This window comes from Cornus florida, unplaced genomic scaffold, assembly GCF_030987335.1.
Source record: "Cornus florida cultivar Cherokee Brave unplaced genomic scaffold, ASM3098733v1 CherokeeBrave_3.0.0_Hap2_Chr02, whole genome shotgun sequence".
Classification (NCBI taxonomy): domain Eukaryota; kingdom Viridiplantae; phylum Streptophyta; class Magnoliopsida; order Cornales; family Cornaceae; genus Cornus; species Cornus florida.
In genome coordinates, this window is record NW_026775572.1 from 111,120,847 (window position 1) to 111,135,938 (window position 15,092).

General features: G+C 33.8%; 1 protein-coding gene across 4 annotated transcripts; it reads right to left on the bottom strand.

Moving 5' to 3' along the window:
* Window positions 1-4,585: 4,585 nt before the first annotated feature.
* On the bottom strand, window positions 4,586-14,264 carry LOC132295555 (uncharacterized protein At2g02148). 4 transcript variants are annotated; one of them, XM_059793849.1, is made up of 9 exons: window positions 14,184-14,264; window positions 13,715-14,027; window positions 11,540-11,663; window positions 11,102-11,431; window positions 10,640-10,802; window positions 9,005-9,128; window positions 8,844-8,909; window positions 6,699-6,962; window positions 4,586-4,888 (listed from the first exon to the last, which is right to left on the bottom strand). In XM_059793849.1, exons 2-9 carry the CDS (start codon window positions 13,895-13,897, stop codon window positions 4,787-4,789), a joined length of 1,356 nt encoding a protein of 451 aa, XP_059649832.1. In that variant the 5' UTR covers window positions 13,898-14,027; window positions 14,184-14,264; the 3' UTR covers window positions 4,586-4,786. The 4 variants fall into 4 exon arrangements, with proteins under 4 accessions (XP_059649832.1, XP_059649830.1, XP_059649831.1 ...); XM_059793847.1 differs by having other exon boundaries at window positions 11,102-11,443; XM_059793848.1 differs by lacking the exon at window positions 14,184-14,264 and having other exon boundaries at window positions 11,102-11,443; window positions 13,715-14,173.
* Window positions 14,265-15,092: the final 828 nt, after the last annotated feature.

A 15,092-nucleotide genomic window follows, 5' to 3' on the forward strand; every position in this document is an offset into this window, starting at 1 on the left:
TGCCCTAGCCTTAGTCATAACAACGATATCACAAGTTTCCAAAATCGACAATTTGTGCAACGACATATATGTATTAGCATAACATATATATATATATATATATATATATATATATATATATATATATATATATATATATAATGTAACGCTATCTACCATGCACAAACCAATTTTGGAAACGCAATACATGCCCTAAGTTCTCAACTACAATGGCATGAAGAATGTTGAATAATCATTATACAATTTGTTACTCTTTATAACCATATCATTCAACAACAAGAACATAGTCTCACAAGTATGATATAAGTTTAAAAATCATAATTTAAACATGCAATCAACATGGGATACATACTCATTCAATAACACAACAAGGATAGAAATTAATTTAATAAAACAACTAATTTCTCTAGATTTCATTTCTTATCCAAACATGCTCAATTTAATATATGTTGTAGTATCTATCATGGTCATTACAAAATCACTTCAAAACCTGATTTAAATCATAAGAACATAATAATGAAAATTAATTAAATTAATTAACTAATTCCTCCAGATTTCAAAACAACCCTAAATGACTTCAAATTAACATAAGTTATGAATGAAGTCGTGGCCTTTCCAAAAATCATGTCTTAGCTTAATTTCATACAAGGTATCATTGACTACTAATTTAAAGATTTAGATTAAAGACATGTAGTTCATTTGTACCAAGTTATAACACATATAAAATATCAAAAGCATAGTTTAGAACACCCCCTACCTCACAAGAGGATTGTTCCTCTTGAATCCAAGGAAAGTAAGGGAATTTCAAGTTTTCCTTCTAGGGTTATGTAGAGGAGAGTGAGAGGAAGCAAAAGTATTCCAAGGTTTTAAGTCTAAGGTGAGTGGAATGAGGCAAAAATGATGCTTAAAGCTTCAAACCAAGCTTTACTTCAATGGTGGCTAAGTTAGGGTTCTTGAGAGGAAAGAGATGAATGAATTAAAATGTGAAAACCCTAAGTTAAAAGTGGTGGGATTCTCCACTCATTAGGTGTTCTTGCACTACCTCACACACACACTTGCAAGACTAAAGGTGAGACTTACACTTGTCGTGAATCTAAGGTTACTTCCTACACTAAATCCCTAGCCTATACTTGTCAACCATCCAAGCCAACATGTGGTCCAATCCTAGGCCAACAAATGGGTGAATCTCCACCCTCCATGTGTCAAGAGATTAAGCTTACAAGTTACTCCACCCTAATGCCAACAAGTGGTACCATGAGAATATGACACTTGTCACATTTTTCAAAAATTACAAAAAGGTCCTTGTTGAAAATATCTTCCAAATTAAGTTGCAAGATGGTCCCTAAGACGAAAAATAATTATTTTATTTAATTACACAAAACCCCTCAAGTTATGAATAATTACCAAAAGTCATGCACCCATACCCTTTACAAGAAAAGTAAACATTTAACATACTTTTCTACAAAAGTAAAAATGTAAATATCATGAAAATTTAATATCATGGATGTATGTAAGGGCGAAATCAAATCCGAACACGAAAAGTGAGGTTATACAAGTAAAAATGAAAAATGAGAAAAGGACGAAATAGAGGAAAAGACAAAAGACAAAAAAAAAAAAGAAAAAGAAAAAGAAAAAGAAAAAGAATTACCAAAAAAGAAAGAAAGGAAGGAAAGTGACCGGATCATTACAAGTTAATTCTACCATGACTATACCCACGACCATGGACATCGTGAAATGAGCAAATTTCACTTTAGAAATCGTTTTCGATCTAATGGTACTGTCAATATCTCAATAAAAGCTAATTATTTTACTCTATCACAATGGTATCAGCTTTACATAAATCCATGCATTCAACGTGATCAGTGGAGTATCTCTTTGTAAATATATGACTTTCAGTAATATTTACTCCACATCAAGTATTTTATAAATCTACGCCATTGGCGTGATAAGTGGATGATATATTCTTTTCAACATATACTCATGAGTAATTATTTCTCCACATTATCTCAATATAGCTGATTAGCAAAAAGGCTGAATTATATTCACGAATAATTTCATAATTCTACAACCACAGTTGTATCCATTCATACTGAGCTTTTTAGAAAGATCACAATACTATGTGATTTTTACCATAAGATAAGTGAGTCTTATACCGTGAGATATTCAATTTTCAAGTTATCATGTATCATTACTTTTGTGCAGTCCTGCAAGGACTCTTGATTTCTCAATTTTTTTGTAATCTCAATATCATAAAATGGATGTCATCAAAAATAATTATGCCCATAATAGTATCAAGCATTTATCATCTGACAAAACATTTCATAAATTTGAATGAATCATAAAAAACACTCAAATAAATTACTAAACAAAATGTGGTAAGACCTTACATGAATTAATGAAATAGTAATGACAGTAAAAACCAACCTTATTGATTACGTACACATATAGTGTGTGTGTATATATATATATATATATATATATATACTTAGTTGATTACTATATTATATAAATAATCCGTTAATAATAAAAACGTTATAATTGATCAAACAATATATGATTTATTAGGGATAATTAAAATATTATGCATTAAAGATCAATCTATAAACGAATTGTCTGAGTAAACACCACTTGCAATATACGCATATTGATCTATATATATAAATATATATGATAAGGTGAGTCTTTATGTTAGCCACTTAGATTACTTTATATATTATAATTCATGCCCAGTAATAATAATTCTACTTATACATGCTTCATATACTTAGATGGACAATACGCTAAACATATAAATAGAGAGTGAATCCCATATGTATCTAAAACAACTATAACATAAAGTTGGATTTAATTTATTTTCGTGGGAGAGAAAAATGGGATTTAAATTCAAAGGTTTAATTTGTCCATTCTGGGAGAGAGGACTGCAATGGCTTGGGTCATTAATGACATATTACTTTTGTCACCATTACCAATCAAACAAGGCTACTAAATTCATGAACATTCCAGTTGCCTTTTAACTCTTCTTGACCAATCACTCAATTTCTGTCTCTCTCTCAACTATACATATACATCCCCTCATAACAATATAATAATATATACGTGTATCTGTCTGTGCGAGAATAAGAATTGATTCAATATCAACAAATCCTTTAAATTATGAAAATTTGGTGAATCCAATATCCATGTAAAGATAAAAGCACAATTATTGATATATTTTATCTAAATATATACTATCAATTGCCGTCATTAATGAGAAGTAATTAATACCTGATGGAGTAATGGTAGTCCATATTGAAGAAGTTTCATGATCAACCATGGCACTAAGTACCTTTGACCTCTCTTATCTTTACTCTACTTCCGATCTTTGTTGACCTCTCTCATCTCTACTCTATTGGCTATTCTTTGAGGTAAGGAAGAAAATAAAATTTTCTTTATTGTGTTTAGAGAAGCAAACAAACCCAATAATTTATCAAAATTATTTAGGAACAAAAAAATTTATCAAAATTAATATCACAAATGAGATATATGAGTTAAGATAAAGAGAGGGAGCGAGAGCTTCTCGTTCAAGTCTCAGTTGGTTAGAGGCTCATGCTGATAACGTTTTGTGAATGTAAAAGAAAATATATAACATAAAATTATATCTTTAATATAGAGAGAAGAATGTAGAGAGAGGGAGAGAGATCTTATTATATTTTCTTAAATGCAAGTACATCGATATAACAATCAACAATTTATATTTATAGCCAAACTCTAGTCAGCATCCTTAATACACCGTTAAGCAAGTACATTTACCTCTTATTTATTGCACTGCATTTAACTTTATTTATTGCACCATTAATTCAACACTATACAATTAGTGGACACCATATATAACAAACTTTTAGTTTTCCATACATATATATTTCTCCTCACTTTCATCTTTTATTAGTTAAGATTGGTTCCATACAGTTTTATATCCATCTTTGACTGTTCAAACTAATTGGTCCTCACTTAATAAATAAGTAGTACTTAATTACACAATTAGGTAACTGTTTAAGTGCGATTGATTGACGGGCTGTTGTTGGTGTTCTTGAGTGGAATGTGCCATAGAAATCAAATATTTAAACCACCACAGCTAAGCGTCTGTCATTTTTATAGGTTGCAAACTTAAGTCTGCTAGTTAAAACAACTCCATGAGTGGTAAGAAGGTTAAACCCTAGATCACAAAAAGTCGATGCCATGATAAAACAAGATCAGAATGGAGGAATATATAGGTGTAACAATAAAGATCAATGGAACTGCTTCACATTCACAGCGGCGTCTATGGCTGTTTTGCTGCTTTTCTGGTAGCAAGCGTTATGAAAGACGTCGTCAAACATTACATTTAATCGACCATTGCAATAAAGAAGCTTCTTTCATTGCGCATGTAGCTTGTGCACTTCAAGAGCAATATGGTGGTCAAATCTGCATAAAGATTTGGGGCCATGTTGATCGTCGTGGTGGCTCAAGCATGGCAACTGCAAGCTCACAAGAAAGGAGAGAGAAGAAATGGTACTCTATACAAGTGACCGGGATATTAAAGGGAAGATATTAAATAATCTCGCAGAAATTATTTCGAATAGGAATCAAGGCATCTTTGATTGATAAATACGAAAGGTCAAATGCTACAAAATCACAAAGCTATATGAAATGATGGTATTTACAAGGAGAAAAAACAATTAGCCATACAACGATCTAACCTTCAAATCTTTACATGAATGGTGGCAAAGGTTTGTATCATTGCGACCGGAGGAAATACATACACATCATGTCAAGTTCCTAACCTCTTAACACCACATTCAGAGCAGAATTTGGAGGTCTCTCTCAAATATGGAGCGCCGCATTCATCACAAAACTTTGCCGGGTTATTTGGCTGGAATTTAGACAAATGATAACATATTAGTGAAAACATAAAGGGCACAGTAAAATCTCAACATGACAGGTAATTATATGTCCAAAGGGACTATAAAATTTCAACATGACAGGTAATAATTACATGTCCAAAGCATTTAAAGGCAGAATTCCTTTCTTTAAAGTGAAGACAATACATATCAAAAGTGAAGCAATGTAGAAGACTAGAGGCATGACCCAAAAATAAAACTAATATAAAATATGTACAAGTTCAAGGAATATGAACAAGCAAGAACAAGTCAAAATGCCCCAAAAACCAGAAAATCTGTTCCGCCTATTAACCTTAACAGTATAAGCAAGAAAAGGCCACCTCAAATGGCAAAACAAGCAGGATATCTGAACATATTAGTGCAGATGATGGTCCAATTTTGTTATGAACAGACTACAAAAATCACAACTAATGATATGCAAGAAAACTAAAAGCAGTGTTGTGATGCAGTAAGGTCTGCTACACTATAGGTGAGAATATTCATCAGCCTCAAGCCCTAAACATTAACTTAATAATAACACAAATACAGCAAAAAATTATCACACCATGAAGCACTGTTCCACATTGTTAAATTTTTCCTCTATTCTGCATATTCAGAACTCAACCACAAAGATGGACACCCTACTAACAAGGGTCCACAGGTGGATCTCATATGCATAGTTTGACCTCTGAATGAAATTTTTAGCTTTCCCTCTTTTCATGGGCCAACCTAGCATCTTTTATTTCGGATTACACGTGTAGTCAAATGAAATAGCAATTTTTATCTCACTATCTAGTAAATAAGACCCAATCTTCAGCACCTTCGTATCAATTGGTGTGTGCAAATTCATGACAAAACTTACAGAAAAAGGGGAAAGCTAATCCAAGCACATATGCACGTGACCAGAAGAGGGCCCCTTGTGAATTAGTTCTTGAGAGTGAGAGATGTAACTATAATCAACACCAAACCAACAAGGCATTGTCCCAACTATTTTGAACTCAACTCAACAAAACGAAGCCTTCCCAACTTTTAAGACAGCTACATAAATCAGGTTTGTTCATTCTGCTCTATTTAAGGCTATATTCTCAATCAAACCACATGCAATCATATCTACTAACTATTTTGAACCAGCTTCACAAATTGACAAATATAATATAATGTCTTCTCAAATGGCATTAACTCATGTTTTCTCTCTCTCCCAGTGCTTTCTTTTATCATTGCTTACTTCTTATGAAGTTATCACGGAATTAGAGGTTATGACATTTAAATTCAAACTATTATCGATTTGACCAACAGACCAAGTATGTCTGCCATGTTGACAGTGTTGGGGATTCATAACTGTTGGAGAATAATTATAGGAGTGATTTAAATCACTCCTTGACGGAATGTTAACGTTGCTATACTTGGGCAACAAGTTGTTGTCATATTTGTGTTTGACTTTCTGTGTAATTCCTTTATTATAAAATATTTGTAGAGCAAGAAATTTCTATTCTCTAGCTACAAGTCTTCCCTAATTCACCTATAAATAGAGGTGGTTGTTATTGTAAACAAAATTAACGGAGAATGTAATAAAAGATACGTAGCCCTTTGGGCTTTGTGTGTCATGGATGTAAGCCCTAGTGGCTGAACCACGTTATGTTCTTGTGTTCTTCATGTTTTAATTTCTCTCTTCAACTCTTTTTTTTTTCTTTCAACAATAACTATAATCAATGGCGTCAAATTTTCCACATAAAATAGATAAAATATAAAACAAAATAAACATGAGACCAAGTTATTTACAGAGGCCAAAAAAAAAAGTCTCACCATTACATGCAAGCGCCCTGCAACATGATTGCCCGAGAGGGGTTGTAAGCAAGCCATATGTTGGGAAATGGTTGGAGACTGCTGCGAATGAGCAATTTCAGGCAAGTGTGAAGGTGGCCCACACTGATGGTTGTGAGAAAATTGGGCTGCATGTTGAGTTTGGTGAATGGGGAGATGATGGTTATGGTGCAGAGGATGAAACTGAGGCTGATATGACAGTGGTTGCATATGGTGTTTGGATGGAGTCTGCTGCTGATTTTGTGGCTGCAAAACAAATAAAATGCATATAAATTTCCTTGTTCTAGCAATTGATGTAAAGGTACCTGCTAAACATAACCATCTGCCTTAAGTACTCTAGAAACATTATAACATAACCAGATAACAAAAAAGTTGAATCCCTAGGCGTTTTTTCAAAGTGCAAATATTTATCAAACAGGTTAACAAATTCAATTGTGAGGCACAGATGAAGTCAACACCACTCACTGACCCCTGCCTGAGGTATGATTGCATCTCATGCAACTAAGAAGATATCGGTTAAAATTTGCATATTTCATGGAAACCAATATAATCATACTTCCTCTTTGGCGATTACTATAAATGCAGTTCTCCTCAAGGGGAATGTAAAGCCTTGATTTCGCCTCACATATAGACCAAAGTAGGCATCTCAGCAGAGTGGGATTCTGAGAAAAGTATGGTTTCTAGATTTGTGTCATTTTGCACTTTTATTCTCCATTCCCCTAAGTAACTATTTCATTTCATACTCCCATCAAAGGTTTTCCTCAGTTATGTCAGACATATATGGGGCAACTGGCCTCATCCATCTTCACGCCTTGCCTCGTAGGTATTGTTGCCAGTAAACCTCAAACAGCAGAGTAAAGCCTTCTATCATTCCCCGCCCCCCTCCCTCATGCTTATTTTAAGATCCTACGGCTAAAAAGCCCTTGTCCTGACGGGTACAGGTGCTTGTCATGTGCACAAGGAAAGTTAATCCCATGTGCAACTATGCCCACCCTCTTTTTCTGCTTATTTTAAGATCCTAGGCTAAAAAATCTTCACGGATACAGGCACTTGTCGTGTGCACAAGGAAAGTTAATCTCATGTCAAAATAGTTGCATTCTGCAATCTTTGTATCATCAGCCATACAAAAGATGGCTGGCTGATTGTGCATTTGAGAGCTTGAGCAGTAAAAGATGTCAAATCCGAAAGATGACACATTAGTTAAATATTCCATATCAGTGAGAATATGGCAAAACAAAATGGTGTACAATTCCAGATAAAGCACAGAAATATTAGACCTAATGCACTAACTTGTTCACAAGAACCTTTATAACAATGAATATAAAATGTTAATTTATACTATTGACTTACTCAGAAAATATAAAATAAATAAGGCTATTTTCGTTGCACAAAAAGTCATGGTGTTCCGTGATAGTCTTTCATGGAGAAACTGGAATAGTATTACGGAGGACAACATTTCTCACCATCTAATGTCTACAGAACACTATGACCAGCAACCCAAAACCTCAGCTCAATTAGGCAGATAAGACTGCCTAATTGGACTAGGCAAGCAATCCAAAATTTCAGAAATGGCGCCTAACCAAAGGTTGCAACGAACTATGTATCCAAAACCTCCAAAATAAATTTTAAAAGAAATCCTCCCAATTGACATACAGTAACCCCAAATTTGCTGATTTAGTAAGTTTAATTATATCTTACAAGACAACCTACAAAAAGATTATAATGAATCACACAAGTTTCTCCTAATAACCCAAATTTGTTTAGCATACTTATAATATTTTATAATAAAAATACTACTATGATAAGAAAGTCATAATCGTCTTCACTTCTTTGGTTTTTTTTTTTCTTTGGTAAGTATCATCGTCTTCACTTTTGCTAAAACATGGACCAACTATGCATATCATAAGCTACTGATAAAAAAATCCTGTTAATCTATGCAACCTACAACCATATGCATTCCCAATAAGGTGTTTTTAGTGGAGTTAGTATTTAAATTAGATGACATAAACACTACTCAAACAAACCTTAATGCTCGGCAGTAAAGAAATTATAATAATATAAAACTATCGAAGTAAAAAATATATACAAATGCAGAAATTCCCATCAGAAAAATAAAGAAATTCTTACTTCATTTATAGAGCGGAAACCTGAAGCAGTAGCCATAGGAGGAGAACTATCAGCAGCAGAGAATGTCTGAAGAAATATATCAAAATTGACATATTAGCTTTACCTCAACTGTAGCAAGTCTAAGCAATCGATGTGTTAGTATAAAGGCACGTCAGGCTTACAGGCAAACCAGGGATGTTGGGCACAGAGTTCGATGCAACACGCCTATACTTGCGTCTTGGAGAATAAAATTTATAATCTCTAGCAGAGATAGCAACTTCATTCCTACCAGTCAATCTTTTGAACCTATACGAGTCAGCATGCAAGTCAGATACAAGAAAACTTCAACTCAGTATACCAAATCCAATCACTTGACTCTCTCTTTCGGGGTGTGGGGGTATGTTGGTGGGGGGGAGAAGGCTTATGTATGCTGAATAAATTAAAAAACCATGTGCCAGCTCAAGTCATCAAGCAGAGTGTAACTACTAGAAGCCATACAAATCAAAGACATGAAGTATTTCCAAGAGCTGGTTGTCCATCAAGTTGTATAAAGTAATCAGGGCCTGACAACTGTCCATATAAACAGCTGATATGATGGTAGAGCACAAACTATATAACACATGAGATATAAGACCATAATTTTTTTTCTAGATTCAAGAAAAGTTGAGATTTGGTCACCTGATTAATTTTCATCCTAAAGACTAAAGATAATGATCTTAAAAATAGAATGGAGATATTCAAGAGATTCTCTTAACAAAATTAGCATCTCACCTTTAAAAAATTAATTACAAGATTGTCACTATTAACAATATCAAACAACATGGTCCATTAGCAACAGTAAGTTAACTTTTTCGATGATATATTTATTGAAACAACCAGAGAAAGTGGGAACCCAACCAAGGGCTTGCGGTTCACTTCTCTTCTACACCAGTCCCTATGAGTGGCTTGGGATGGGAGGGCTATCATGCATGCACTCATGGTATCAATGTAGTGCTCAAAAGAAAATATAGGGACAAAGCTGCAACTTAGAGAATGAGAATCAACAAACCAGAATGTGGTAACAATTCTATAAATGAAGCCTAGCAGACAGATTGTGCGCAGAGTAAGCCAGCAGCTCAAGAACAAATATTCACAAAAGGAAATGCTATAGAAGGCTGAAAATATTTTAATTTCTGAAAAAAATCATATAAACTAGGCGAAATTCAGTAAATTACTGCACATTTTCAGCCCAATTTATCATTGCCAAAGTGAATATACAAACTTACATGAACTACATAGTGTTGGACCTCAAGTAGTAAGTTACTGTACAAAATTAACTGCACAATATTTTTGTCTAAAGTCTTTGGACCCCACTATTTTTGTCTAGATCCTCAACAATATTATTTGAAAACGATATCAAATTCAATCCTAGATATGATTTTTCATTTATTCTGCAAAATATGTTACCAACAAACTGAGATAAAAAATAGGGAAAAGAAATATATCCAACTTAAGCCCACACAAGTGAAACAATCTAAAACCACCTTCAGGAGGTACAGTGGAGAGAAATTTGGTTTCATATGTAGAAGAAAGTACTGAAATATTGCCCCAAAATAGGCCCATCTGGGAAGTTTAAGGTGCAAGAGGAGACCTTATATCAACCTAGTATCACAACTTCGTATGATCCTATCTAAGATCTTTTATTTTTAACCTTCATATATTGTCGCTAATCCAAATCAACCAGTGGATTGCAAATATGTGTGGTTAAAAAGCCATGCCTTTGAAAACTAAGCACAAAGAATAACAGTAAACAAAAAAAATTCAAGGCTCAGACTGACCACTCGGCATCATCAACACACATATTTGTTGGTCTTTCAACAATATCCAGACCATTAACTACCACAAAACGAACCCGCTTCTCCTCTTGTATCACTAATTCTGGAAATCTCGTCCTTGTTTCAAGAGAAGTCGCCAATTCTCTTCTTTTATATACATAAGACCCTGCATGTCAAATCATTGGGAAAAAAAATTATTAAATAAATAAGTAAGGAAAAGGCCCGTCTCTTGTACCAAATGAATTTGCTGGGGTAAAAAAGTAGGTAGAGAGAGAGAGAGAGAGTATAACTTAGAAAGGGGATGATAACCATGTAAAAGAATAAAGCTTAAATAGCATTAAATAGAACTGCTCATATGCTCTTAGAAATTCACTAGATTAATTCCAACATTCTGTAAATCAAATTCAAGAAAGGCCATATCAAGACTTTATCTAATCTAATAACCTCAAAAGAAGAACTCAATACCTTTCCTAGGGAATTTCTTCGCGAGCTTTCTGTATAAGCCACCAGCAGCTTCAAGGGCCACGCCAATGGACTTTTCACGAATGCCATTTAAGGAAGATATTCTGATGTTTGCTTCATTAACCAAAGTTTCATACATATTTGCCACATACATCAAAGGCAAGACATACCTCGCATCGCCTTCATAATAGATTTCTCTTGACTTCCTCTTGTTTAACTTATCTTGAGCAGACTGAGCTGTATAGTCAGCCTCAGAATCTGCCATCTCAATTATATGCGAGATAATAAAGTGATCTACAATAATGTCCAAAAATCTTGCCCTCGCTGCTTCAACTGGCAAAATATCTAGTTCATAGTCAAATTCAGATGAGTCGGTCAAACAAAAATAATTCATAAAACTTCAATGATGATTCATTATGTGGACCAAAAAGGATAAGTCACCTTCAGTAGTCAAGCAGTCGTAAGGACCCCTTGAAGACCCATTATTCTCAAGGCTAGAGCGATCTTCCTCCACTCCTACACTATGAAGAGGTAAAGAATTCCTGTAAGATTCATGAATGCAGTCCTGAAAGAACAAAACTACATTAGGCAAAATTGTAGGGAGAGGAAAAAAAGAAATAATGCATGGCCTTCAATTGATTGCTGAGAATGTTTAGGAAACAGGACAAAATAATATTTAGAATCTTAGATATTAGATTTTTTATTCCTTTAGTGCAAAAATCAAGGCCTTCTATAACTGTTTGCCTGATAAGTAAAACAGGGGTTTTCATTTTCATGAGAACAAAACAATTTTAAATATGAAATTCCAAATTTCGTTTTCTTTCATTTTCCACAGCTTCCCAGCAATATAATGAAAGATTAGGAATCTACAATTCAATTAGAAGTGAGTAAATAAATTGAAGCCCTAAATGTTTTACGAGTATGAAAGTATGCAACACATTCTATTTTTTAGTGACAACAAAACATCCAAAAACAGATGGTAGGTTAGTTCTTAGCTAAGGAGGTAATACAAGAAGAAAGGTGTGAGGTACAAGGAATTCAGCTGGAAGGAAACTTGAACCCACTCTCTCTATGACCAGACAAGATGCACATTATTGACTTAGATCTAAAAACCCAAATTGTCTTCTTTACAATATTCAAAGAAATAGAGTGGATCACAAATAGCACTATGTATCAAGGAACGAAGCAGACTTTTCCTCGGTTGTTACAAATTTCTGTGGGAAACGAAGCTTTAGTTGTCGATGTTTGCAGAATTAATGGGACAAAAGTGCTTTGATAGAGCGGTTTCGTAGATCCATGAATGATTTGCAGGATGAAGTAGTGGAGGATTCCTTAGATTTATACAGAGTGGACCTAAGGGGAACATGATTAGATTCAAATGAAGGCCTTGAATCGGGGAAAAAAGAAGTAGAGATGATATCTTTTCATAACCAGTTGGTGAGTCCTCCTAGGAGAAATTCCCTTTGAGAGCTATTTTAGAAGTCAACCCTCCCTCAAGAATGGCCATTTTTTTCTCTAAAGCATGGACAACAGAATATAAAAATTTCTAACAGTTGAAAATTTAAGGGATCCACAGTTCATGTTGCATGTCTAAGGAAAATAAGATTCGTTGGAGCATTACCTTTGCATTGTTGAATGGCTAGGAAGGTTTGGTTCTTGGTGTTTTCTACGACAGTATTGAATTTGTTTCAAAGTCAGAGAAGGGATTGAGAAGTAGAGTAGAAGGAAGACTTGGGAACTGATCTCTTTTTGTCGCACATGAAGGGCGGAATATTGGCATCATTTTGATGGAGTGGAAGAACTGACAAATGGGATGAAAAGTATTTTGACTGTTTTGCATAGCAGGGTAACAGTGAAGTTAACCCCTTGATACAAAAATTCTTTGCTTTTATAGGAAGTATGGATTATTTGTATAGGTTAATAAAGATTTTAATACGTCCCGATCCCGTGAACATTATTTTACATATCAATAACAATATTTTACATATCAAAACATCAAACATTAAATACTAGTTGGTAACTGACATACTGCACTAATAAGTACGTACTTTCAGAAAACAAGAAGAAAAAGATTAAAAATAAAAATTGCATAAATCTTGCTTACACTATAGCCTCCTATATATTTCCTCTATATGGTTAGGTGAACAGGGAAGCTTAAATTAGAATTAGTAACCACATTATTCCAAACTCATTAGCATTATGAGTATGGAGCATTTAATAGATTTAAGATTTACTAAGAAAATCTTTTTGAATAAATAAAACTTACATGGCAACTTTTGCTCCTCAAATCCACATGTATAAACATATCAATTACAACTTTTGTTATCTTTACTTCTGGAAAACAGAGAAAATTCAGCAGATTTTGATTTTGGAGAAGATTGATGGCTTCAGGTATTCATTTTGACTACAATAATCTCAATATTACCATGTTCCCTTCTCCTCTTCTTAGTTTTTGGGTTAGTATTGAATAAAACGGAATAATATGTACAGAGATAACATTGGTTTAACCATCAAATTCTATTCTTTTATATAGTATAAGATATAAGATACATAAAACATTAGTTTGTGAGATTCAAAAAGACACTAAATTACAACAATGCCATAAGCAACACTCACAACTGCAGTCGATTCTTCACCATTTTCCAAGCTATCTTCGGTGACTGCATCGCGATCAACGTCACCAATGCCCTCCATATCTCCAGGCCGACCATCGACAGTGTTGAGATCATGCAAAGAGCCTCCAATGTATGAATTCGCTGATCGCAAATTGTAGTGCTGAACTGGAACCCTAGCCCCCATCTATCCAAACCAAATTCAATTCAGCCCCAACAAAGAAAAACCTAATCATCCAATCACCATCTTCAATCCCTATCTCACAACTTCATTTTCTTCTTCTTCTTTTTCTTCTTCTTCTTCGAGAACCTTTTTTCTACAAAGCATAGATATAATTTAGAAGACATTGGAGGTGTTTAGACTTTGAGAGATAGAAAAACCCTAGGATATACAGAGCTAGGATATACAGAGCTAGAGAGAAGAGTTTTAAGAGAGAGAGAGATTGTAAAAGAGAGAGAGAGAGCATCCAGACCTCTGACCAGACCTGAGCTTTCGTCTAGCAAAAGCAGTGTCCAAGCCTACCTCCGATCTAAGCACCAGATCCCAAGCCGGGTGGTGAAGTGAAGTTAAATAGTGAAGGAGTTTTCATAACGTGGGTGCGTCCTCACAGTATTTGTTATGAGCTATTCCATCTGTCTCCATGCATCATCATCCGTATGTTATTGAAAATGGAGCATTTGAATATTTTAAAAGTTGTGAAATTGATGTACTAAACTATAAATTAAGAAATTCTATAATATATATATATATATATATACACTAAAGACATACAATTAATGCATTGTTTCTTTTTAAAATTATCAAATTGTCCTTTTTAATTTAAATATATATAGTTACATAGTTTGAAATTTTTTAAAAAGATAAAGGACAATGATGAAAATATAAAAAAAAATTGCTTTGACTTTTCAAAGAAGACAACTAATATGGGACATATAAAAAGAAAAAAAAAATGTACTATTAATAAGGGACGGAGGGAGTATATATTAGATATTTTGTGTTGAGTTATAAGTTAAGTCTCATTAACTTTAATTTTATCTCAATTTAAATGAGATTCCATCTATCTTGTCAAATGCACTTAATTGAAACTAATATCTTTCCTTCTTTTATTTGATTCCAGAAATGGGAAAAAAGAATTGACTACCTCCATTAATTTATTTATAAAAAAATAATAATAAAAGAGAGAGGAGAGGATGTTTTTAATAGTATTTTTTTCAAATTATATCCTTCATTGATAATTATATCATTTCAATTTTATCCAATAAATATTTTTTCCTCATCCTTTCCCCCCTCTCCTGCATCAAACAAAATCATAATTAGGAATGGCTTTGTTGTTTGGTTGACAAGAAAAAGAACATAAATAGGAATGGCTTTGTTGTTTGGT